The sequence below is a fragment of the Macaca thibetana genome, chromosome 14 (assembly GCF_024542745.1).
Source record: "Macaca thibetana thibetana isolate TM-01 chromosome 14, ASM2454274v1, whole genome shotgun sequence".
Classification (NCBI taxonomy): Eukaryota; Metazoa; Chordata; class Mammalia; order Primates; family Cercopithecidae; genus Macaca; species Macaca thibetana.
In genome coordinates, this window is record NC_065591.1 from 98,886,409 (window position 1) to 98,913,527 (window position 27,119).

A 27,119-nucleotide genomic window follows, 5' to 3' on the forward strand; every position below is an offset into this window, starting at 1 on the left:
TATAGCACCTCAAAGTTACACTGAAATTCCTAAAATATTTCCCAGTGAATAAATGCTGAATAACTCCATTCCAGGAACTTACTGTTACTAAGCCAAAGGGAAAGAGTCTACCTATTACAGTAGTATCATGGGCAATCACTGCTATCACTAATAAATTTTTAAGCAGTTTCTAAATTCAGTCATAATATCAGGAAAAGTATTTAGAATGACAAAACCAGAAAACGAAATTCTTAATTACAGTTGGTACATGCAGAAATTGTAAAGAGATAACAGGTGCTGCTTTTGTTTATTAAAATTTCAAGGAGGAAGGCACATGTATTAGAATAGCTAAAATCTAAAACACGGAAAATACCAATTTCTGGAAAAGATGAAGAGCAATAGGAAGTATCATTTATTGCTTTGGGGAAGGCAAATGGCGCAGCCACTTTGTAAGACACTTTGGCAGTTTCTTACAAGGTTAAACACAGTTCAACAATTGCACTCCTAAGTATTTACCTAACTGATTTGAAAATGTAGTCTACACAAAAACTTGCAATTGAATGTTTTATAGCAGTTAATTCATAATAACCAAGCATGGAAGGAACCAAGGTATCCTTCAATCAATGAATGGATAAGCAAACTGTGGTACATGTTAAATGGAATATTTTTGCGGGGATGGGGGGTGGGGGGAAAGGAATGAGCTCTCTGCCAAAGACATGGATTAATCTTAAATTCACACTTCTAAACAAAAGGAGCCAGTGAAAAGGCTACATACTATATGATTACATTTACATGACATTCTGGTAAAGGCAAAACTATAGCATGGCAAACAGATCAGTACTTGCCAGGGATTTGGAGGTGACATGCGGTTGAACAAGTGAAACAGGGGATTTTTTTTTAGAAGAGTGAAAGTATTTGGTATGACGTTATAAAGGTAGATATATGATATTATGCATTTTTCAATACCCATAGAACTTTACAGCAGAAGAGCTAAACTTACTGTATACAAATTTAAATGTGTCTCTGTGTGTGTGTGTCTGCATGTGTGTTTAGGAGGTCAAAGTATCACAGGATGGAAGACTATAATGAAAGAATCTAGCTGTATTATAAATATATGAAAAAAAAATCTCACTGGAAGTGGTGGGGTAGAATGGTGCTTATCTAAGTAACCCTGGAAACCACTGGACACTATAAAACTTTATACATAACTACATACTCTCAAACTGCCCATAGGCACTGTATTCTAGTTGATAAAATTGTTTCCCCTGGGAGCTTGTGTTAACAATTCTGAAACAACTATAAACATACACTGGAATTGAAGAATTCAGTAAATGGATGGCTAAAGGGAGTCAGGTTTCTCCTTGTTAGAAAGGAGGATATAGACAAGCAAAGGGGAAAGGTTAGAAGGATCCATATGGTAATGGAGTAAAGTTGGAGACATCAGTACGCACTCAATTTAGCATATGATGAATACATATAAAATGTTTATAGATAGGCATATATATATATATGAGTTAGTATACACATATATATTCTTTTGCTCTGTCGGCTGAGAGGGCATAGAAGCAAAACGCCCCAATAGCAATGAGTACAACCAGTGCCCAGGTCATGGTTTCTAATACCATTCTCCAATAAAAGGTATCGGGGCTCCTGAGAGAAATGGCTGATTCTAGACTGGGGCAGGAAGTATGAAAGATGAGTCTGGAACATCTTATAGTGCTGGAAAGTAAGGAAGTACTCAAAACACACTATGCACACACAGACACACACAATATGGGCATATGCCAAGCCGATGATGGGCATATGGGCACATACCAAAGTAAACACGAAACAAACAAAAGATTTGACTGTATGCTTCAAAACTGTCAAGGTCATCAAAAACAAGGAAAGTCTGAGAAACTGTCACAGATAAGAGAAGCTACGGAGATAAGTCAACTAAATGTAATGTGGTATCTGGAATGAAATCGTGGAAGAGAAAAGGTTAAAAACTAAGGATATTGAAACAAAGCATGGAATTTTGTTAACAATAACATATCAATATTGTTTTATAAATTGGGACCAAAGTACCATATTAATGTATGATGTCAAATGGGGAAAATGGGTGTGGGATATATTAGAACTTTCTGTGCTATCTTCACAGTTTTTTTTATAAATCTAAAACTATATTAAAACTTTATTTTAAAAAACTTAAAGAGAAAGGAAAAATAAACACCACCCTACTGAAGAGTTCATAAAAGAGAACAAAAGACAACCTGAAGAATTTAGGAATGTGAGGGGTTGTCCTCTCCTCACACAAAGAAGAAGTGCTAGACCGAAAGCTGCTAGTGACAGCGAAACAATGCTTTAGAGACACAGAAACAAAAATTTAAAATTAACAAAAAGGACTGCCATGATTTTCCAGCAAAAAAGAAAAGCTATGTCTGGAGAAATTTAACATGACAAACGGAGAATAGTCTGTCAAAAGATTCAGAAGAAAATGTTCCTAAAAGACAAAAAATATCTAGGAGAAGAGGGAAACCATGGCACATTCCTACTCAATACCCAATAACCAAAAATGGAAGGAACCAAGGCATCCTTCAATCAATGAATGGCTAAGCAGACTGTGGTACATGTTAAATGGAGTATTTTTTCAGGGGAGTTGGGGGAAAGGAATTTGCTCTCTGCCAAAGATATGGATTAATCTTAAATTCACACTTCTAAACAAAAGAAGCCAGTGAAAAGGCTACATACTCAATATCCTTATAACTTCTAAAACTGACTTGTATAACTTAAGGATATGTTTTTATTTTAGTGTTTATCCTACACATATAGGAAGCAGTGTCCATACACAATGGTCTCATTCTTTCTCAGGACTACCTACTATATCTAATTATTTCAGAGAAAGTATATAAGCAGAGAGCAGAGAGCAGAAAACAGAAGTTTTCTCTAATTTACACAGATCCACTACCTAAAGTCTCCTTTAGAAATTGTTTAATAAGATTCTATGATAAAATTCTTAAACTTTTCCATTAAAAGAAATCAGCAACATCAGAAACACAGTCTTTTTGCAGGTTTTGTGCTGGACTAATGATGTCTAACATATGAGGCCAGCTACGTAGCAAGATCAGCTTGAAATCTGAGCACAAAAACTGGCACAGTGTTTACTATAGCATAGCTAAGAAAGCATGTTTGTGTTGTGATGGGAAACACCAACACCCTTGGTGCATTTTCAACACCTAAAATTTAAAGAATAATCCTAGTTTCTAAACTGCAATGATCCAAATTGCAATGAAACTGCACTTTCCTCAATGCTGACAAGAAGTTTGTCTCATACAAGCAACTATCCCAAGTACACTGGAAAGAGCAATGCACTAAGCAAAATGTGACATCATGACGAGTCTAAGAATTCAGAGAACCGGAAAGATGGTGTGTAATTAGCATCAGAGGAGTGATGACACAGTCAACAACTCTGGAAGGCAGCACAAAGTAGTGAGAAGAACATGAGGTTTGGAATCAGACTGAAATGAATTTAAATTCTGCCTCTGTGGCTTGTTAACTCTGACCAAAGACATCAACAAGTTAGTTAACCTTGCAAAGTATGTTTTTCCTCACCTAAACAAGTAAGCAAACCTCATGCGTCTGATGCAAACATTATTTGGGGAATACTCAATAATAATAAAAGCAAACATTTACATTCCATTTGTTTGTTATATACCATGCTGTTCTAAGTATGTACTTAATATAAATTAACTCATTTAATCGTCTTAGCAACTCTAGGAAGTATGCAATTATATTATCTCCATTTTCCAAATGAGAAATATGAGGTAAGGAAAGATGAAGTCAATCATTCCAATTCGTACAGGTAGTAAGTAGCTGAGATGAATTTTCAACCCAAGTAGTCTGGCTCCAGTCTTGCTCTAAGTCACTACATTATAGTAACATTATTAAGTTACTTCCCCTCCAACCACCTTAATTCCAATTCATTTTAGTAAAATACTGAAAATATTTACTTTAATGAAAGAGGAAATTGATCAATTACCAAGTTATAGTAACAAGAACTATATTGGCAGAAGTTATTTATTGCTATTAATATTAATTCACCAATAAATATGGTAAGTTGTTACTACACTAACTAGTTCTCCAAGATAATAAATATGTTAAACATATTCTAATCTGCTAAACAATTATATTATTAAGAGTTATTCCCAGAAAATCCCCAAGTTAGTCTTAACCCTAACCTAATTCTTCACAATTTTATGACCAATTAAAAGGCTCCTAAATACACATTCCAAATCACAGTGAAACAAAATAGTATGCACAAGTTGGCATATAAGCAAAAAATTATTACTTACAAAAAAACAGAGTTCCATACCAGCTAAAGATTGTGGAATCAGTGGCATCTTATAAATGATTTCATAGTATTTCAGGATCCCTGACACTAAGAAAATATTGTGTGGAATAAGCCCCAAAGGTCTTTCCCTCTATCCTCCTTACTGGCCCTCTCCCAACAAAATAATCCCATGATAACATTGCTACCATTCTGAATTAAATGTGTTACGTTTCTAGAGAAGATAAAGCAACGCTCTGACAGAGAGAGACCTTTAAAACAAAGAAAACATTAATGAATACTTTTCAGAACTATGCACTTCCTATTTTGAGAGGAAATGCACTTCGCAAGGGCAGTATAAAATTATACTTTGAGCAATACTTAGCAAATAACTGATGCTTCCTAAACCTGCAAACCTTTATATGCTATAACTCTTCAGTAAATGAATTAACCCAGAGCTCTCATTTCTATTTGTTCTCTAAACTACTGTGGGAAGTCTTTTTCCTCCCTCCTCTTGTAGCTCTTAAAGCTCTACAAAAACTGAAACACCCACAACACCCTTAATAGTATTAGAACTTGTTAAAACTGCAATAGTCATAACCTCATTTATATTTAACTTATTATGACAAAGGAGACTATGCAATTTATCATTCTTCTCCCTTAACTCTCCTACTCACTTTGTCTCCCTGCCTATAACACTATGTAACACATAGGAACAAGTAGCAACATTTCAGCACAAAACATGGTACACATGCTTTAATACATGCTTCATTCAACCATTACAATTTCCAAGAAGATACTAATGTTGCCTCACAGAACATAAACACATTTCTACTATTTAATTTGAGCTAAAAATAGGCTTTGCAGATGAGGGCTAGAAAAGATTTTCTATTTTTTGGACAACTAAAATTAGATCATTTTGGTATGCAAAAGATATTACGTACCAAATAAAGCAATAAACTTAAATCTGAAGTCCTCCAGCAGGGAGGGCATTGTCTACTATGTTTCTTTGCATGGCCAGAGTTTCAAGGGCCCAGCCTCCATTATCACAGCAATTGCCAAAGCACCAAAATGTGGTGAAGAGATGGCAAGAAACAGACCATAATCAATATCCGTAATTTGTAAATGATGAGACAGAAAATAGAAACAACCAGTTTCTAAGCCAACAAAAGGGAAACAGAGAGCAAACATTTTGATATCTGAAAGCAGTTCTTTCCCGTTACTCCAGAGACATGAACCACCCTGTAGGGCACAACAGGCACTCCCAGGGAGTCCCATGGAAGAGGTGAGAACAAATGCGTGACAGAGGCGTAACAGGTGTTCTCCAACTCACTTTCTCCTTCTCTTCAGGTCCTCGTTTTTATTCCATGTCACCCTCTAAATGCAAACTTCAACCTGAAGAGCCAGTAAATGACCAAACTTTCTAGAGGAGTTGTTTATACTAAGTAGGTAGAAATGATCATTTTGGAAGGAGAAAAATTGCTACTATGATCATATTTTGTGATCTATGACTTCAAGTCTTTTTTGATGATGAAGTATAAATAACATACAAATAAGTGAATAAACCACCAATATTCTAATCACACTCCCCAAAGATGATCAATATAAACCATGGAGTTGGAACATTGCCTTCTGCCATCCAAAAGAAAGGTTCCCAGGCATCAAAATTGTTCTTAACTTGGTTGAAATGCTATTTTCCTGTGCCACCCCCCAACACCCTCCCAAAAAATAATTTTTTTATGTGATGCTTTTCTGTCCAGTAAGCTAACCAATTCTTTCATTCTCATATATGATTACACAAGAGAATTTAAACACAACTTTAAAAAAAGATAAAATCTAAGCAAGCCAAGATTAATCATAGCTCCGTGACTTGTTAAAAACAAAGCTTTTACTGAATATGACCACTAAAGCTGTCCTCAGAGCATCAATATATCAAGATTCTTAAAATACATTATTCAAAGAGAACAGCTACCTCTTAGGCACATAATCATCTGTGCCAGCATCTGGTTGGCAGGTGGCAGGCATTAAATGTTAATCTCCAGAAATTTAAACTTTACAAGATTTTGCTTTAAATCTTGAGAACAACCTATCATTACTTAAAGGAAGAAAATAATCAGACCTAGTATCTCTTTGGTTAAAAAAAAAAAAAAAAAATTAGTATTCATGGAAATCTAAACCGTGTTACACAATCACCTTCTAAGTTATAAACACTTCACTTACCCTAATGTCATCAGGCAGCACATTGCCTGCTGACTTCTCACTCACGACTTATTCAGCATCTCAGGGCAACTTTTGAAGGGCAACTAAACTGTGCTGGGCCAGCGGTGTCCCCTGGTGGTCACCATTTCAAATTGTTTGACCCAGGGTTTCTTTCTGTGAAAATTCTGCACACTCATTTACAAGCCACAGTCCAACTACCTTTAGCACCCCAGTGTAATCATTATCTTTGAACACCTCCTATTCCCTCTAACTCAGTGATTCTAAAACTAGGGAGCATAAAGAAGAAAGATGTAAGGATCAGGAAAATGCTTAGGAACTGGTTAAGAAGCAACGTCTCAAAATATTAAACATCCCTTCACTGAGATTCTGATACATCCCTTTTAGTGTGGCATCATCACCCCACCCCTTGAAATCACAATGCATTAAGAGAAATAGATGTTACTGAAAGGAAAGTCCTTGAAAATATAAAATCAGAAAACTTTAAACTCTCAGGTAATGTCTCTTTTAATCTCACCTCTGATTTTCTCCAATCATAAGATTTACTTGGGTATTGTGACATCCCTGCAGTTGTTCTAAGATTAAGGTGATGAATCTTTGGCCTCCTTTTCACTACCCATCACCGTCCTGCATAGTGTTATAGATGTTAGACAAACCACTAACATCTATATGCCTCCCCTCACAAAAAAGGATACATTTTCTTATTATTCGATTTTGTGTTTACAAAAGTTACCTAGCATGAAAATGTAGCCAACTGGCGGCTGGATTCCCAGCTTGAATGTAAAAGAAGTCTACCTCTAGAAGTCAGGCATGTTTAGAAAAATCTGATAGACTCTTGGGTTGGGGTGACCTGGAAATTGTTTGTAGGAGAAACTCAGATGTCTCCAGGGAAAAGTACTTCAAAGGAAAAGAAAGAACATGCAAACTAGTTTGCCCTATTCTCCATCACCTGACCCCAAAAGAGATTCTGCATTCTGTGTGGAGTCGCTCACTAAGATTTGTTATTCCCCACTAGCACCCTCCAGCACCCCATGGATTCCTATCTGGGTCATAAAGAAGAAAGGATTCTAAAAAGAACTTAAAGAGAAATTTCTCACTAGAAACATCTGTAAGACATCAGGAAAAAATATATATTTCTTTTAGAACGCTTTGCATGGAATACAAGGTAGCTCTCACATACCAAGAACTTCAGGTAGCATGGTAGAACAGCTCAGTTATGGTAGCTTAAGGCTGTATGATTGGATGCAATCTACCACACTACCTTTTAGCCATATTGGAGCATCCAAAAACAGCCCCTCTGCCATAAGTCCAAATACCTTTAAGACAGACACTCCCCCAGCCCCAAGTAGGGCAAAGACACCTCAGTAGATGACCTGCTTCACTGACAAGGCCACAGAAAGGAACGCTGGATTGTAGAGTGTTAAGAGTACCTGTGGGCCACCCTTCTGCCCCAACCAGGACCTCCCAGAAATAACAGAGTATGACTGAGAGTAAAAAAGAAGATCCTACAACTTCAGCTGAGAATAAGGGCCAAAGAAATATGAATTATACAAGGCTAATACTATTCACATGTGAATATTTGAAATTGTTTCCCTGGAATTTAAGTATTTTTGTTTTGATGTTTTTCCATCTCTAAGTAAGTGGCATGCAAGCAATTTCCACTCAAACATCTTCAGGAGAGTTAACACCCATCACTTCACAAGGTCTGGGTCTCAACTTGCCATATTCTCCAAATCTCTCTTTGGTAGAACATGAAACGTTTCCACCTTGACATTCCCTCTCTTTCATTCTCTCTCAATCATATAAATATATAGTTAATATACCGAGTATATTAGCAGTACACTGAAGAATTCCTGAGACATCTTCGATTTCTTCTTTGTTGGAATGTTCTGCATAGGAGCATCTGTTAGAGATATTGTGGAAATTCTTTTCTGCATCCCTGTAACTAAGAAGAAAACAAAATTAGCATAAGGAGAAATTTTTGAAAGCATCTGCGAATGCAACTCATATACATACGCACAGGCACACGCAGTCTATGCTTTCATCATAATCACATTTTAAAATAAGTGAAGCTTTGAGACATAATTCTGGCGTAACCCACCATTCACATCAGCATTTGCAGTGTAGACCTGGAACTGAAGGCAACTGTTAACGAGAAAGCTATGTGTGAAAAAAATTGAGGAGAACGAAAAATATATCAGCTTTGTATAGCTAATGTATCACTCTGTAAGCACGTCATCAAGGCTAGTGATCTGCTTCTATGAGGAAGCTGCCTAGAAAAGGAAAAGTTAACAATGTTAATTTGGTGTCCTGGCATTCAACAGTGTTGAAAGTCAACACACCATAACCTTTATCACAGTCAAGAAGATAGCACTATATGCCAGGTGCAGTGGCTCATGCCTGTAAACCCAGCATTTTGGGAGGCTGAGGAGGTTTGATCACGAGGTCAGGAGATTGAGACCACAGACTATCCTGGCTAACACGTGGAAATCCTGTCTCTACTAAAAATACAAAAAATTAGCCGAGTGTGGTGGCAGGCACCTCTAGTCCCAGCTACTCAGGAGGCTGAGGCAGGAGAATGGCGTGAACCTGGGAGGTGGAGCTTGCAGTGAGCCGAGATCACGCCACTGCACTCCAGCCTGGGTGACAGAGCGAGACTCTGCCTCAAAAAAAAAAAAAAAAAAAAAAAAGATAGCAGCATACACCTGGCAGAATTTGAGTCATGGTCTTACCATTTTCTATCTGTGAGATCTTGGGCAAGTAACCTAATCTCTGTTAGTCTAACTTTCCTCTCCCATAAAATGGAAGTACCTCCTAGAGTTCTTGTGAGGACTAAATAACACAATGTCCGTGTAACTGGATATTGACTGGGACTTTTTGAGTTGCCTCTGAATGAGAGCTAAGACAAAATAAGCTGAGGACATTAAAGGCCAAATCCTCCCACATTCTAAAGGGGTAGCCAAGAAGACCAGAGCTCTTCTTCAGGACTTCAGAGGAGACTAAATAGCCACTGCCCCTGTCACCCTACCACCAGCTTACAGAAGCAAAGGAATAGAAAGACTTCAAAATAAAATCTTCAGAAGAGTCAGGAGTTGGCCTAGGAAGAGAGTGTTATTGTGCTCCCCCCCCTCCCCTCCTAGAACAGGAGAGAAGGGGAGTGTTCCCTGCAGACATCCAGTTGGTGAGGGGGGTCCATAGCTGGTAGAGATTGGGGATCTCCCATCTCATTCCCCAGTGAACGTCTGCAGAGACAGTGGATTTCCTGATCATACTCCCATGTCTGACTGACAAAAGGAAGAAGACTCAGGAGAGAGTCATTAACAAGGAAAAGAAATCGAGGAAAAATTGGGAGCAACCTAAAGGCCCACCATTTGGCAGGGCAAATATGTGAGTTTCTCATGGGTTAGGGAAGAGAGAGGCAAGCTTGAGTTGTCTGGTTGTCATGGTGCTCTTCCAATCTAGAGGTTACCAGCCAGGGACAGGGCTCCCACTAGCAAGACCAAGAGAGTGAAGTCCTCAGGTGCGGGAGCTGTGGCATCCGAAGCAGTCAGGGCAGAACTCATATATGCACCCTAGTGAGGGCATCACAGCCAAGAAAGGACTGCTACAACCCCAGCGAATTTTAAAAGGCTTCTGCCATTTTCCATTTCATTCATGCTTCAACCAATACATCAGAAGAGAAAGGGACCCAGAAAGGAATGGCCTGGAGAAGAGGAGTGAAAACCCACATCATACACTCTGTCCTGCATTGCAAGTCTCTAAGGCCAAGGCCTGACCCAGACAGGGAAAGGAACATTAGAGTCAGATTGGATATGAGAGTAAAGATTTAAATTGGCCTGGAGTGAACTTCATAATTCTTGGAAGTACTTAGAAAACAGAGCAATCTGTCTAAGCTAATATCGAAGGGGATGTATCCTAGCATGTTTGATGTGAGTGGAGGGAAAAATAAAATGGTTTCATGTCTGTATACCTCATTGAGATCAGACTCCAATGAACCAGTTAGGCAAAATGCCTACCACAGTTTCCAGAATGCAGGAGTCACTCAAGAGGTGGAACAGGGAGCACAGATGTTAAACACAGGCAACCACAGGGTTATTTTTAATTCAACCTCCACCATTTTTATCAGAATGACCTTAAAAAAGTATTTCTTTCTCTCAGCCTCAATTTCCTCAACTGTAAAATGTGCTTAATACAGTACTCTTATGCAATATGTTTAGGATTAAATAAAAGATGGAACGTGCCCAGCATATCTCCTCCAACACAGTAAGCAACCAATAGATATTAGCTTTTGTCTAATTTATGTTCAAAAAGATACAGTTTTTCTATGTAAATATATGAAAAAGAAGCTAGATCATTTTTAGATAAAATAATTTAAGCCACAAAATCTGATCATGATAGCTTAAGTAATATCCTTGAAGTTTGTTTCCCAGAATAATCAGAATTCACCCACTCTTAATTTCACTTCTAGTGTTCTACTGAAATTATTCTGGCTTAATTTCTCCTCAATTGTCAAAAGAAAAAGAGAACAGGTTGGCTGTATAAAACAAACATAGGGCTCACATTAATACTTGGAGCAATACAATTTAATTTTAGATCACTATAAGAATTGCTATCCCAGACTAATATGAGTTTGGCAATAGTCCTACCCATGATATTAACACAACAATGCTTATTCTGGCCAAAAAAAAAAAAAGAATAAAATTAGTGGCATGGTTCTGAATACACATTTCTTTATTCTTTATTGTTTAAAATATATAGTGAGTGAACACTGTATCTCAGAAAGATTATCACATCTCCCACAGCAGTTTACTGAAGAAATCTGTGCTTCATCTACACTGCCATGGCAATCAATTTTTGTGAGCCATAGACCAGTAGGAGTCATGTAGTACAAATATGAGTGACAGCAATTGAGTCAAGCCCTCTAGAGACAGAAATTTCAGTCAAAAAAAGAAAAAAAAATCAACAAAAAAGTGTTCTCTTTAAGAAGAAAACTGTTGCTAGAACACAAACTGTGCATCTTCAGCTCCGGATGCTAAACAACAGATTCTAAACTTTAAAAGTCCCAACAAAGACAGGAAAAGATTGCAGCAGGAGGATAAACTGAAGATAATCAACAAAAGTTGAATTGCAAAAGAGTCATTTACTAATAGTAGTAATAATAATTCAATTCATTTATTGATTATCTTTATGTACCAGGTACTATGCTAACTACTTTATGTAATTATGTGACTTCATACATTATTATCATTAAGATTTCATTTAAACTTCACCACAACACTGTTATTATTCCCATTTTTAAAATGAGAAAACTGAGGCTCAGGGATTTTAAGTAATCTTCCCAAGATTATTCAATAGCAAAACTTGACTTTATGTCTAGTAATTCTCATATGTCTACTTACAAAACACAATCTTTCCACAACATACAAAGAGAAGAAACGGCACAGCATAATGGCAAGAATTATATATGAAAAGAAGTACTATTATAAAGAGACATTCCTCCATCCTCAGTTTCTTTTAATTTCTAAAGTGAATCCTGCCTGTCTCCTACTGACCCCTTCTGCTTCTCACTAATCTTTCCACCCCACAATACCCAGAAAGTCCATTCTGAATCCTAGAAGTTTGAGTTAAAGAGCAACTAACGATCAGATGGCTGTAGATGTGTGGTATTATTTCTGAGGACTCTGTTCTGTTCCATTGGTCTATATCTCTGTTTTGGTACCAGTACCATGCTGTTTTGGTTACTGTAGCCTTGTAGTATAGTTTGAAGTCAGGTAGCTTGATGCCTCCAGCTTTGTTCTTTTGACTTAGGATTGTCTTGGAGATGCGGGCTCTTTTGTGGTTCCATATGAACTTTAAAGCAGTTTTTTCCAATTCTGTGAAGAAACTCATTGGTAGCTTGATGGGGATGGCATTGAATCTATAAATTACCATACTATCCAGCCATAAAAAAGGATGAGTTTGTGTCCTTTGTAGGGACATGGATGCAGCGGGAAACCATCATTCTTAGCAAACTATCACAAGAACAGAAAACCAAACACCGCATGTTCTCACTCATAGGTGGGAACTGAACAATGAGATCACTTGGACTCAGGAAGGGGAACATCACACACCGGGGCCTATCATGGGGAGGGGGGAGGGGGGAGGGATTGCATTGGGAGTTATACCTGATGTAAATGACGAGTTGATGGGTGCAACACACCAACATGGCACAAGTATACATATGTAACAAACCTGCACGTTATGCACATGTACCCTACAACTTAAAGTATAATAATAATAAATAAATTTAAAAAAATAATAAAAAATAAATAAAAAATAAAGAGCAACTAACATAAAGATGCACACTCAATACCCCCTTACTCATTCTAGGTGAAGGAAAGACAGTGCTATGGGAGCAAGAAGCTCTCCAAGTGAGCATGAATATGTAGAGTTTATATAGCAATCAAAATTTTCCACAAAGTCAACCTGACACAATTGGAGTTTGAGGTAGGTGATGGAGAGATGCTTTAGATGGAGTGATCAGGGCAGGCTTTCCTGAAGAGAAGACATTTTAACAGAGATCTATATGTATATAAAGAATAAGTCATGCAAACATCTGGGGAAAGAGCATTACATAAAAATGAAACGATACATACAAAGGCCCTGAAGCTAAGGCTGGCAAGTTGAGAAACCAACAGAAGGTTGAAATGGAGTGAAAAAAAGGGAAGTGGAAAGGGATGAAATTAGAGAGGGAGGCAGAGGCCAGATCACAGAAAGAATTTAGACTTTATTCTACCATAATATGCCATTATATAGTTTAAAGTAGGGGGTTCAAAGTGTGATGCATGGACAAGCAGCATCAGCATTACCTGGGAACTTGTCAAAAATGCCAGTTTCTTGAGCCCCATCTGAACCTACGGAATCAGAATCTCTGGGAGCAGGGCCCAGTAATATGTGTTTTAACAAGGCTGGCAGGTGATTCTGATGCACATTAACATTTGAGAACCATTGGTTTCATGTAAGAAGGTGGCATGATCTAATTTTTTATCATTTTGCTGTGGTGAAAATACATATTGGCGGACAAAAGTAGAAACCAGAAAATCAGACCAGAATGTCTTGGTGAGAGATGATGACGATAGTGGAAATGAAGAGAAGAAGATTTATCACATTGCATGAATAAATTATTTTAGCACTCATTTCCCCAACTTGAATGATCTCTATGAATAAATAAATGAACGAGTGAATGGATAAATTAAGGAGTAGAATAATGTTTAAAGATAAAGTGGATGAGGTACAGAGAAGCTATCTTACTCCCTAACAGGAAGCCCCATCGGGTACTCCCTCCCAGTCCTTGTCTGTGACCCTTCGGAACAGCTGCTCCCTGCGTTCAAGTCTCAGTCTTGGCAGACAAAAAAAGCCTCAGAGAGTTTCTATGGGCAACCAGTATAAGAATCCAAGGAGCAGAACTGTACAATCCTAGAGCTCTGATAAATAAAACAGATTAAGGGCAGAGTTTTCAAGGAAAGGAAAGGAAGGTTAGTGATTGAAGGATAATTAAGAAATTAAAAAGAGAAGGGCTAGCTCATACTCTGTTACCTGTTTTGCTTCAACACCTCAACACAAAGTATTTAAATGCTGAGTTATTTCAAGACACCTTTAAGCAAGCCCCATTTCAGAGATTAGGAAAAGCATCTCCTTCCCACCTCGCCTGCTGAAAAATAACTAAAATTATGCTTGTCGGCACTTACTCTCAATTCTCAATTCAGGGATTCTGAAATCCCTTTAACTGTAAGAAACACATTCTTTTTCACAATTAGAGATAAGAAGACTTAAATTGTATTTTCTTAAGAGGAACAACACACAGTTGCAAATACTTTTTAGTTCAAGGGTGAGTGATATTAGCTGCTCTGCTTTTTTGATTATGAAAAGAGAAATAAAAAGTAGAAAGATGGAGAATAAAAGGCAAAAGAGGAAGTTGGACAGGAAAGTCATCAATGAGAAAAAAGGCAAGAAAGGGGAATACAGTTAAGAAAGGCAAACGTGGCAAAATTGCTGTCAACAGGACCCCTTTGTCTTCATCAGCATGAATGCAAATAAAGTCAGTGAGCAAAGGTGCTTCAAGTCCGAGAAATCAGCCAAAACCCAAGCAAAAATATGCTAATAGGCCTATTTGAATCATGCCAGACATCAAAACCCCTCTTTATACTGGTGTCAAACTCTCCATTTTCTTTATACTGTGTATGCAATAAACAGAACTAGGAAAAGACCATTCATGCAATGGACAAAGAATCACCACAGGCCAAATGTCTACATAGGCAGAAGGGGAGGGCTGAGGCAGTTAGGTGGATAAAAGAGAACTCCCTCCATTCTATCAAAGGTGAAAAAAAAATTTCTGATTATAGCAATATAGTTTGGTTATCTATTTGCATCACATTATAAGAGTCCCACTCCAATTTGCCTTGAAGGCATACTTTACATACTTTAGTTCACAAATGAGAGTATTTCATCAGTTATTTTATTTCAAAAGAGAAAGAACATTCATAATCCCAGAAAATGATTAGACTTTGATGGATATTGTCATAAAAATATTAATAATAACAATAACATAAGAGCAAACAAGTATGTAGTGCTCACCACATACAAGGAACTACTTTATTAATTTAATCCAAACACCATACTTTGAAAGCAGCCAATTCAATGAGAGTGATTAAGTTTTATTCTAGGATGTGTGGAGAAAGATTAATTTGACATTCTTTATCTCCATTAGGATAAACAATTTAAAATCACTAATGGCCTCAAACTAAAAGCCATCTCATGAGTTTAAATAATATGTTTTTCCTTGAACTACACTCTTGAGGATTAGTATGACAAAATTTCAAAGCAATTCCTTTTGAAACGACAATTAACATAATCATCAAGCACTTAAAGTATATGGCATTGTACTAGGTACCAAGATTATTTTTCCATTAAGAATTCTTCCCTTCTGTTCTGTGAAAAAAAAATCACACTATACCCTAATAGCCAAAATTATGTTCTTGATCCCTATGGCAATGACTATTAGCCATAAATGTTGAATGATCCTGAGAACTGTTCAAGAAGTACCAGTTTGAATACTGACTTCTCAAAAGTTCTTAAAATCTTACAAAGATAAATCACTGTGCCATGTAAAGAATACTAACAAGGTAAATTAAAAATATACATTGTCTCTAATGTCAATAAATTGAATCTAAAAGCTAGATTGCATGAGTAAGTAAATTTAGGCTTTCATATTTGCCAATTGCTTTCTGCCATAGCCAATGAGAGGTGTACCTCGTACTCATCTGGAGCTCTCTGTTTACAAAATGGTTTCATTGAAATTACCTCATTTAATCATTACATCTAATCCTTGATTTAGTTATTATTATCATCACATTTGACAAAAGAGATAAAGTTACTTAGTAAAAGATCTATGTGCTAGTGAGGCCTTGAAGTCCTGTCTTTTGACCTCAAGTCTTCTTACTTTACACCACACCACAACCACTTCAAGAAATAGGCGATAATAAAGAAAAATACGTAGCACATGACTGTAAGTAAACTAATTCCTCTCACTGAACTATGTTAAGGCTGTAGTGATTTTTATCAAACTCTACTTAAGGATTCTAAAATCCCATTCAAAGCATCTGGGTGGGTACCAATAAACCTTACCACATTAGTGAGGCAAAATTATACGAGTCAACATCGGAATAAGACAGTAAGAACATGAGAATACCAAGGAAAAAAAAAAAAAAAAAGCAATACCAGAAAGTAATTTCATTTAAAAGAATTAAGCACAAATAAGCCAAAAGAAATCACTCCAAGGGACCCCCCCAATAAGCCTTCACCCCCAACACCGTGAGAACACAGCCACTGTAAAATAAGGTTGACCTGGGTAGCAGAAAATCACATACTCAACAGCTACATTTGAGTAATCACCTTTAATTTTCCCCCAATAATAACCAAAATCAATCTTTACTTACCCAATAACTTGATGTTCATAATACTGCAGTGTCCTCTTGAGAGTTTGCTGTATCGTCTGAGGCTACAGAATAATAATAATAATAAAAACATATTATCAGCAAATCAGTACCATTCCCATTGTGAGCATCGTAGGCAGATAGGTGAAGCTTCTGATTTACCTCTTGAGAGTTTTCCTTCTACAATATTAACCCATTTTGCATCATGCCTTGTATTTTCCTCACAGAAACTAATGAGGCCCTCAGCAATTACACAGAACTTCCCAATTTCAATTATGATAGTATTTCCTAGGAATGTTTTCTTCAAATCTTTTGTGCCAGCTATTAAGTTCAATAAAATACTCATTGGCTGCCTACAATAAACCCAGGCCTTGGGGGTAGTGGGGAGGGTGCCCTGCAGAAACATGAGTCACAGTTTTTCCTTTCCAGCATATGTAATCCGCATGAGGTAATGACCAACTTAAATGAAATGGCACGTCTACATATTTTCTTCTACATTTTAACAAGGTTTTCAAAGATGGCCTAGCAAGCAGTGATAAATTGAGTTAAAACAGTCAACTTTATAATAAGGGATATTTTTAAACTTAAATGATCTTTTTTTTCCCCTGTTCTTTAAGGAGACTAATAAAAAGGCAGAGTAGGATGGGAAGCCAGTGATCCAGGGCCCACAGCCATGACTGTCACAGCAGTCAGCCTGACTTCCTCCATGACCCAAAAGAATTCAAGCAAAGGTTCTTTCTGGAGCATACTGGATGGGCCACAAGTGTTTCAGGCAAAAAATGGGGTCTGCAACAAATATCTAAGCAGCTCATGACCACATTTCATAATCTCTTCTCCACAATGCCCCAAGACAGAGGTTTTTAATCCCAGATCAAGAAATTAAGCAACAGAGACTGAACTTGGAGTTTCAGACTTAGAGAGTCATGAATGGGGCACCAAGATCCTAGAACCAAGATTTTATTAGGAAGTTATGATAAGAACCAAGTTCTCAGTAGCAAGAGAGAGAATGTTTTAAACAACAAAAACCTGTAGTCAATTAAGCAGAAAGAAAGCACTCAAGGCCTCATCAAAACATTGATCAATTACAGCCAAGGATGAATTCTAGGGGAACACGAATGTAACACAAACCCTTCAAGAGGCGAGGCAGCATGGTAGCTTGGGAATCTCATGGGCTGCTGCTAATTAACTACACAAGCCTTCTACCTCTAAAAAGGTAATCTGCAGAAAAGGTCTAGCATAGTGCTGGTACCTAAGAAGCAGTTAATAAACATCAATTTCCAATCGCTAATCCTTCAAAGTGGCTGTCTTAAACATATATTGTCTAAAGGAGACCCCAGGAGCCGGGCACTCTGGCTCACACCTGTAATCCCAGCACTTTGGGAGGCCGAGCACATGGATCACTTGAGGTCAGGAGTTCAAGACCATCCTGGCCAAATCGGTGAAACCCTGTCTCTATTAAAAATACTAAAAGTTAGTCCAGCGTGGTGGCACGTGCCTGTAGTCCCAGCTGCCTTGGAGGCTGAGGCATGAGAATTGCTTGAACCCAGCAGGCAGAGGTTGCAGGGAGCCAAGATCACCCCACTGCAGTCCGTTCTGGGTGACTGAGTGAGACTCTGCCTCAAAAAAAAAGAGACCCAGAGGTCTATGTCAAATCTCACTTGCACCCACTCCATGTCCACCTCTTTATAAAAACATCCAAGACAGATGTAACACTCTCCCTACCTAACACTCTTCGAATCTTTAACATCCTCCTTGGTAGGCAGTGGTTAAAGTTAGAGGAAAGTGAGCTTAAATTGAATCAAGGGCATCCACTGAGATCTACTCTACATTACCATGTAGGAGAACCCTTTCACCACACAAATCTGAGGCCTCAGATACCTACTGCACGTTAGCCAAGCCAATTCACAAATTAACTTCAGGAGGAATCAGCTTGCAAGCGTTCAAAGGAGAGGTACAGAGCAACTTCTTTCAGCAGCTGCTTTTCATTTACACCAGGCCTCAGACTGGCACAGATGTTTCTATTCATCCAAGCAGACTCAAAGCAGAGTAAATGATATGCACCTAGGAAAGAAAAATCATTCCTGAACCAAGAAACAGTGGAATGGTTGAGAAATCTGAGGAGAATGAATCAGACACAGGGATCCTAGCACACACAGAAAGCATGCTTTAACAACCCAATCCATGACCAATCTAAACGCAATCACTATCAGTCACTAGCTCAGTACCCCTTGGATCTGGGCCTCTGGCACTGGCTTGGCAGTTCCTAAGCTCACTTTCCCCTTGGCAACAAGTTCAAAAAGCAGTGAATATCCACAGAGGGATGATCCTTCCAATAACCTCTGGTCACAAAACATGGAACAGAAAGCAGGAACTAGAGTGCACAGGGCCACTTAAGACCAGAATGACCTCATTTGTACAAAAGGACATTTTTTTCTGTACCAGGAATTTCCCAGTCATTAAAAAGCACATATTTGTGAAAGGAGTTCAGCCTTTTAAAGAGCTAGCTTTTTTCTTGTGTGAAGCAATTACTTCCACTCCCAGCAGGAGTTAAATTTATAGTTTCCAAATACATTAAAAGGAAATGTTCTCTGAGCACATCCAACAAAGCTTCAGGTTGAGAAAGCATTTATGCACTTCCTATTTCTTGCCAAAGTGGGCAGGCACATTCTAATACCCTAAACCACAAGCATAGAGGCTGACTGCACAGCATCTCCTAACTGTAGCAAGCCAACACTGACTTCAACACACTCCTGGCCCCTCCGAGTATCTTATCACCATGGATTCATTCCAGTTCTCAGAGTTTGTCTGATGGCCTCAACCCATGGCCTTATCAGTGAGAGACAAATTCACATAATCTCAGCCTCTCTGTTCTAAGTAAAAAGCATGAAGTGAAGACCCACAAATGGGCCAAAGCCTTCCATCAGATGACTTCTGCCTCTGGGTGGTAGGGTCCAGCTCTCAACAAACTTATATTATGTAAGTGCCCATGTATGCCAGTGATGCAAGTCAATGTAGTTCAGTGGGAACAACAAGGGCTTTGAAGACATGCAAACTTTCTATCTTCTTCTTTAAGAATGCAGCTCCATAACTGTCTCCTACTTAAGAGAACCATCCAACATTTTACAGGCCAAGATCCCAGTCCTCTTATGTGCATCTGTCCTTTTCTGCAAGAAGGAGGTTGGAAAGGTGATTTAGCAAAGATGCTCTAAAGTCAAACTGAATTCAAAAGCAAGTTGTGTGACTCACTAGCTAGATGACCTTGGGCAATTTACTTAAGCTCTTCTGAAATAAGATTCCTTATGTGTACCTTTTTTTTTTTTTTTAGTTTAATGACCTTTTTAAATTTTTTTTTTATTATTAGACTTTAAGTTCTGGGATACAAGTGCAGAATGTGCAGGTTTGTTATATATGTGTACCTTATTTTTGTGGGAATACACTGAAATAATAGAGCAACATCTCTGACACACAGTAGGTGTATAATAAATGAGAGATATGGCTATGCTAAGCTGAAAAACATGGTTCCTACCCTCAAGAGTCTCATAATCTAGCGGAGGAGCACAGACTTCAATTAGAAAACTCATCCCACAGGTGTAATGTTTCAAGATCATCACCTAAAAAAAAATCAATTAAGCTACTGATACTTCTCATTATGAGAAGCTGACACCAATTCCAGTGAACAGAGGAAAATTCAGAAAAATGGCGGCCGGATTAATAAATATTTCCAATGAAACATTAAGATCAGTTGAGAGAGATAGTGATGCAAGCGGAATTCTCAAAATTAAGGCTGAGGATAGTACTAAAGCCAGGCCTGCCAGTGAGTAGGAAGGATGCCGAAACACCATAGCTAAGGTCAAGACCTCAGGCATTTACTTTACAGCTGCTAAGAAACAACCCATGAACTTTCTTCCTTGTACACAAAGAATGTGCAACAGGATTGCTGAGTGGCCTAATAATTTTATAGCCCTATGCTGGAGGATCAAAGAGACAAGGGTGGGAAAGGAGAAAATCCACTGTTCCTACTATCATAAAAAGAAACTCAAGAGGTCTAATTTTTCTCTCCTTCCCCCAAACTAAGATATAGATAGTGGCCTCCTAGTGTCCCAACTCAACACAAAGTAGCAATGGAGAGGAAGCCAGCTGGAAAGAGGAAGCAGCCATCAGTGTCCTGTACACATATTTTCTGGGGTTCAAACAGAGGGTACCAACAGAGGGTACCCAAAAGCCTCCATCATACGGCAGCAAAAAGCCATCTTCATCTCTAGTCTCATTAACAGCTTCACTATACTTGACCAACAGCGACTGACCCCCACAGACTAAATGTTATGCTCATGAAAGGTCATGAGATCCGAACAGCCAACCATGAAATAGTCCCAACAGAGCCAGAGAAATGATCCCTGAAGAGTGGGAGGAAGCAGTCCCCAGCAGCTGGCCCTGCAGGCTCAGACAGTCCCGCTGAGGCTCCCACACAGTCCCTGCTCTGGATATCCGCGCCAGATGGTGCGGGGATCAGGCAGGAGGCAGAGAGTAAAGATGTGTGTGTATGTGTGTGTGTGTGTGTGTGTATCGTGAAAGAATCAGGCAGGAGGCAGAGAGTAAAGATGTGTGTGTGTGTGTGTGTGTGTGTAGCGTGAAACACAGTTGTCATCGCAGAAAATACATGTACGTCTCAATTTTACAGAGATGAAGAAACTGCAGCTCAGGGAGGTGAAGTAAGTGTCACAAGATTACACACCCAGTAAGTAAATAAGTCACTCCAAATCAGAACTGACTTCAATGTGTGTCCTCTTGAACTAGATGCCTTTGAGGCTCCCTCTTACCTTTCACATTCTGCAAGTCTATATTCTTATTTGATACACACAGCACTTCATCATGCCAAAAAAAACCACACACATAATTTAAAAACAATCAAACTTCTCATTTCTGCTTAGTGACATACACTCACAAGATACAAACTTAATAGAAACAATAGGTCTGCCTTTAAAGAAACCTCCATAAAGAGCCATATTATTTTGTTTTATTTTTTTGAGATGGACTCTTGCTCTGTTGCCCAAGCTGGAGTGCAATGGTGCAATCTCAGCTCACTGCAACCTCCGCCTCCCAGGATCAAGCAGTTCTAATGCCTCAGCCTACTGACGAGCTGGGATTACAGGTGCATGCCACCAAGTCCGGAATTTCTTTTTTTTTTTTTTTTTTTTTTTTTGATTTTTAGTAGAGATGGGGGTTTCACCATGTTGCCCAGGTCTCAAACTCCTGACCTTAAGTGATCCACCCACCTCAGCCTCCCAAAGCACTGGGATTACAGGCGTGAACCACTTTGCCTGGCCATTATTTTGTTTATTTAAATATGACAAAATTATCTATCAAGGTCAGAAACTAAATGATATAGGTATATATTTAATCACTACTGCTCTAAGCCAATGCTTTTAAATTCTGCCTCACATTAAAATCACTTGGGGATCTTTATAAAAAATACCAAGGTCTGAGTACCACCCCCAGATTTTTCAGTTGAACTGGCCCGGGGGGCCCAGTTGCTTCCAATGTGTAGTTAGGGTTGAAACCTTTCATTTAATGTATAAACATGATGAACAAGACAAAAACACTGTGAACTTTATCTGAATAAGTCGGTGTTAAATGAGAGTAGTCTCTTAATTCAAATAGCAAGAGAAGTAAGCTTCTGAGATGGATACTCATAACTGCTTAATTCAAACATAATCCCTTTCATTAACTGTCACTAATGGCTTATAATCAAATATGAATTTGTTAGATAAGCAAAGAGCTATGCTGCTTGAAGCATAAATATGAGATTTTTTTCTTTAATTTCACAGTAACCCACTCCCATGCAAATAATTCAGCATTTAGTTTTGTGCTAACATGCACATAAAAACACAACAGCTAGAATGATTACAGTGTTTTATGCCAGGCACTGCTTTAAGCCCACTATGTATATGAACTTCTTTGATTTTCACATCACCACATGAGGTAGGCGTCATTATTTTTAACATTTTATGAATGAGAATACTGAGACACAAACTTTAAGTTGCCCTGTGTCACACAGATAAAAAGAGACAAAGCCAGGATTGAAACCCAGGTAATATGGCTCCCAAATCTAAGCATGTAACCTTCAACCTTTACTGCATACAATATTTAATGTTTTTTATCTGGTTGAGCACTTTACAGTTCATATTTTTAATACATATTATCCTAATTGATCCTTGCACCAATCAAGTGAAATAATCAGACTGGTGTTATTATCACTAAAAAAGAACTGAATTTAGAGAGATTAGATAATCTGTTCACCATCACATGACTAAAAAGTAAAGACACCCTCTTGTACAAAAAGAATATATATACACATATATGTATACATATATATATACACCTATATGTATACATATATATACACCTATATGTATACATATATATATACACCTATATGTGTGTGTGTGTGTGTGTGTGTATATATTTTAGACCAAGTCTTTTTTTTAGACCAGCCTGTCGCTCAGGCTGGTGTGCAGTAGCGAGATGTAGGCTCACTACAATCTCCACCTCCTGGGTTCAAGCAATTCTCCTGCCTCAGTCTCCCAAGTAGCTGGGACTACAGGCGCCTGCCTCCACGCCCGGCTAATTTTTTTGTATTTTTAGTACAGACGGGGTTTCACCGTGTTGGCCAGGATGGTCTCGACCTCTTGACCTCGTGATCTGCCCACCTCGGCCTCTCAAAGTGCTGGGATTACAGGTGTGAGCCACCGTGCCCGGCCAGAACATGTCTTCTCTTAGGAAACGGTCTTCAATAAGAAAGTAGTTTTTTAATGTTTTATAAAATTACAAAATCACGTGTATTCAAAGTAATCGATTTTTTTCTTGAGAACACACAATATTCTTTAAACCAAAGCTGTATCAACAAGAAAAGCCATAAGCAAAATCAGGAATTAATTTTTTTTTTAAGTAATTCCACTTCCCCTTTCTCAGCTTTCTGTCATCCTCTAGCTCACCTTTCCCCACCCTCTGGGCACCCAGCGTCTTTGTGTTCCTTTCTTCTAGGCCAGATCCTCACCACCATAATCTAAACTCTCAAAGTAAGTATCCAAAAAAGCTGTTCTTCGCATATTCTCTTTCTTTCCCTCATCAAAATTTCAAATCCCCTTACTACCTTGTTCTAAGATGATGCTCAAGAGGAATCCTCACTCCATTCCCTCAAAACCTCAAGTCTGAATCCTTGCTAAGGTAGGTGATAGTGTGAATGAGCTTCTCTACAATATAGAGGATGGTCTGAATCTTTAAGAGTTTAATTTTAGTAAACAGGCTTATCAGGGAAAGATAAATTGTAGGGATAAGGAACCCTTCTCGTCATCCTCCAGGTCACAAAGTGGAGAACACCACCTTGTCCACAACATGAGAACACACTGTTTCTTAGGATAACCTATGTCAAATTCCACAACTTAATCAGAATTATAATCTTACATACCCTTTCTTTGTAGGTAGGCCTGTAGACACCAATGGATCAAATTATATGACTGACTTTATTACTAAAACTAATCCAAATAATGTCATTTCAAACAACCAGTTTAATTCTGAAGGAGAGGTAATTGCGTAGTCATCAATCTTGCTAAACATCTAGACATAATGTTTCTTTCCCAGCCTCTGACTAAACTTACTACATATAAACCAAAAAATAAAAAATAAAAAAAGACTGCAAATTAAATATAGAACTTTGAGTCAGGACCTCTATATTACAAATCCAGCTGTGCTACTGACCTTTTAAAAAATAAAATAAAATTAGCCAAAATCTCTTCACCTGAAAGTCCTGGGGGAAAAAAAATGCCTCAATTTTCCTATCTGAAAAACACATGTAAGAAGTATGTAGTTCTCAGGGTCATCTTCAAGTACAGCACTGTAAGTTTAAGCACTCATAAATACAGAGTTGGAACATACTGGTGATTAAACAACCTTCTCTGGGTAATCATAACTATACTTTTTAGAAGGACAGCAGCTTTTTAGGAAGGTAGGAATACCATTTCAAGTGACCTACACCACTAATTTGCTAAGCAAAACTAGAAGTTCAGACGATTAGTTACAAGATGCGAAAATGCTAGGTGTGCTAAAGGAAAAAATAAAAAGCTACAGATGCACTAAAATTAGGGTTTTTCTATCCATACTGGCTTAACATCTGTGCAATGTTTTCCAGTCTTCATTTTATTCTCCTTGTGAACACAGGTATATATTTGCATGACCTCATTAGAGCTTGGGGTGAAGGCTGATATGATGCTAATTGGCCCATTTAGGGATTCAAACTAACAACCTTTGCCTTATTAGAAGTATGCTCTAATAGCAAACCACAGTGGTTATCATTACTATTACTGGTTATAATTGATTATACTTAACATATAATCAATATGGTAATTAAGTCTTCCCATACAAAAACGGATGTTTGCTTTCCCAGTATTTTCCCCTTTGTTACTTCACTTTAATGCCTTTCCAAAAATAGCCATTGAATTTCAATTTGATACAAAACCTAATACCATCAATACTAATTTAAGCTGAAAACATACAGTCCCTGAAGTATGAGTTATTTAGTCTTTCTTCTGCCTTCAGGCAAGAACACACTTAAGTCATCCAAGGATGTCTGATGTTTTCAAAGAACTCCAGAGAGTAACACCACCACCTTCGGTTTGCATAACACATTATGGTTTTTACAAATCACTTTTTTTCCACCCTATTAGATACTCACAACAATCTCACGAGTCTCAGATTTAATTATCCACATTTCACAGATGAAAAAACTGAGGATCAGAGAGGTTCAAGTGCTTTGCCTCAGCTACAGAACTGGAAAGCAGCACCATCAAGAACAGGTCGTGGGTCTCCTGTGCTCTTTCTAGCACAAGCGGCTTCCTCCACGGGTAATTTACTTCACTTTGGTGACCATTAGGAAATACTTCCCATGTATCTAACTGAAATTCCTTATTTCCTTTTGTCTTTAATGGAATGAAAATGAGATTGTTGTTTTCCCAAAATTGTAAACAGTGTCACTATTAAATAGTTCCAGTATGCTCATTAACTTCTTAATAGTGAGATTTTAGGAGATATCAGTACATGCTTAACTGGTCACCATCATGGCCAATTTGGCTCAGTCTGAATGAAAATACTGATGATAAGACAAGATGACACTGCTTCTAGACATTTTCTCAGGAAAATGGATCATGGTATAGCAAAAACCTTTTGGTACACATGGCTTCCATCTTAAAGCCCTAAACCAAATTAAACTACACAACTGGCATAGGGCTGATTCAGTCTTCAAAGAGTAGAACGGGGAAGCTTTCCGGATTAAACACTGTAACAGCAACTGGCAATGTGCTGAGTGCAACACCGGACCCTACGTGTCACATGCATCAAGTCATTTGTACTTCAAAATAATCCTACAAGAGAGTTAGAAGTATTACCCCCGTTTTATGAATGTGAAAAACTGAAATCCAGAGAAGTTTTAAAAACTTGCCCAAAGTCACTTAGGCAGTAAGTGTCTGAGTCAGAATCCAATCTAGGTCTGACTCCCTCCAAAACCTCCAACCCTTTAACCTGCCCTTCTAAGCCGATATGTATTGTTCTATCTTCACCAACGGCAGAAAAGATTATAGTTGAAAGGGATAAACTCCTGGCTAGCCTGTGTGATTTGGGATACAGGATTTATTTTTCTGAACCTCAATTTAATTTTTATAAAATGGGAAAATTTCTGAATAACCATTTCTCAGGGCTGTTGAAAGATCAAAATGAAATAAAACTATAAAGTATTACACAAATATGTGTTATGTGATGATTAAACTCGATGTATAAATCTCGATTATGAAGTAGTCAAAAAAATTGCTAAATTGAACTAAACTGACCATGTCTAACATCTAGGACTGTTGCCAGCCATGTCTCACAGCCCAAAGATGCCAATTAGTAAATGCTACAAAGCTAATTAGTGACGTTTCAGCTCATAGGTACCCTACTGGTTAGCAATGGATCTCATTGAGGAAATCATTTCTAGTCTTTTAGACATCTTTGTGGCTTCAATTTGAGTATATCCAAAGAATTCTCTATTGTGTCCAGTACTTGGGAGTTTCACTGAGGTATTTCCCAAGAAGAGTCTGAGAATTAAGGGAAGTAATATTTCTGCCTGACAGTTAAATTATAAAATTAACACATAAAGAGATATGTTGTCAACCTTAAATGCACTAACTCGAACAGTAATTTGTAAACCAGTGGCAGAGAATTTGCTCCAGTCACATGCCTGGGTTTCGCTCCAGGCAAAGCAGGCCATTGAGCAATAGAAGCAACATATCTGAAGGTGACCAACAAAGGCAGGATATGGAGGAAGTGGTAAAATTAGAGATGGCAACCCATAGGAAAAAGAAGGGGAGGGAAAGTGTTTATGAAACATTATATCTAATACTATTTAGGAGCATATGCACCCCCTGTCACATTGAGAAAGATTATTCCTAAAGTAAGAAAAATTCTTCAACCATCTTAACTAAAAATGAGTTTTATCAATGGCCTTGAACACCAGCTCTCACTGGCAAGGCCTTCCCTACAGCTGGAAAGCTCCATAAACTGGATTAAAGAACTTGGCATGAAATTAATTTTGCTTTGATTCTAAATGGATTAAAGCAAAC

The 27,119-nt window shown here is 38.0% G+C and overlaps 1 protein-coding gene across 1 annotated transcript in view; it reads right to left on the reverse strand.

Moving 5' to 3' along the window:
* Positions 1 to 27,119, reverse strand: part of GUCY1A2 (guanylate cyclase 1 soluble subunit alpha 2) — a 335,946-nt gene that overhangs the window by 287,842 nt on the left and 20,985 nt on the right. Inside the window, exons 2-3 of the mRNA XM_050758693.1 lie at positions 16,477 to 16,538; positions 8,326 to 8,447 (exon numbers count right to left, since the gene is read on the reverse strand). Of these exons, the coding sequence (XP_050614650.1) occupies positions 8,326 to 8,447; positions 16,477 to 16,538 (184 nt within the window). The remainder of the gene's footprint in view (positions 1 to 8,325; positions 8,448 to 16,476; positions 16,539 to 27,119) is intronic.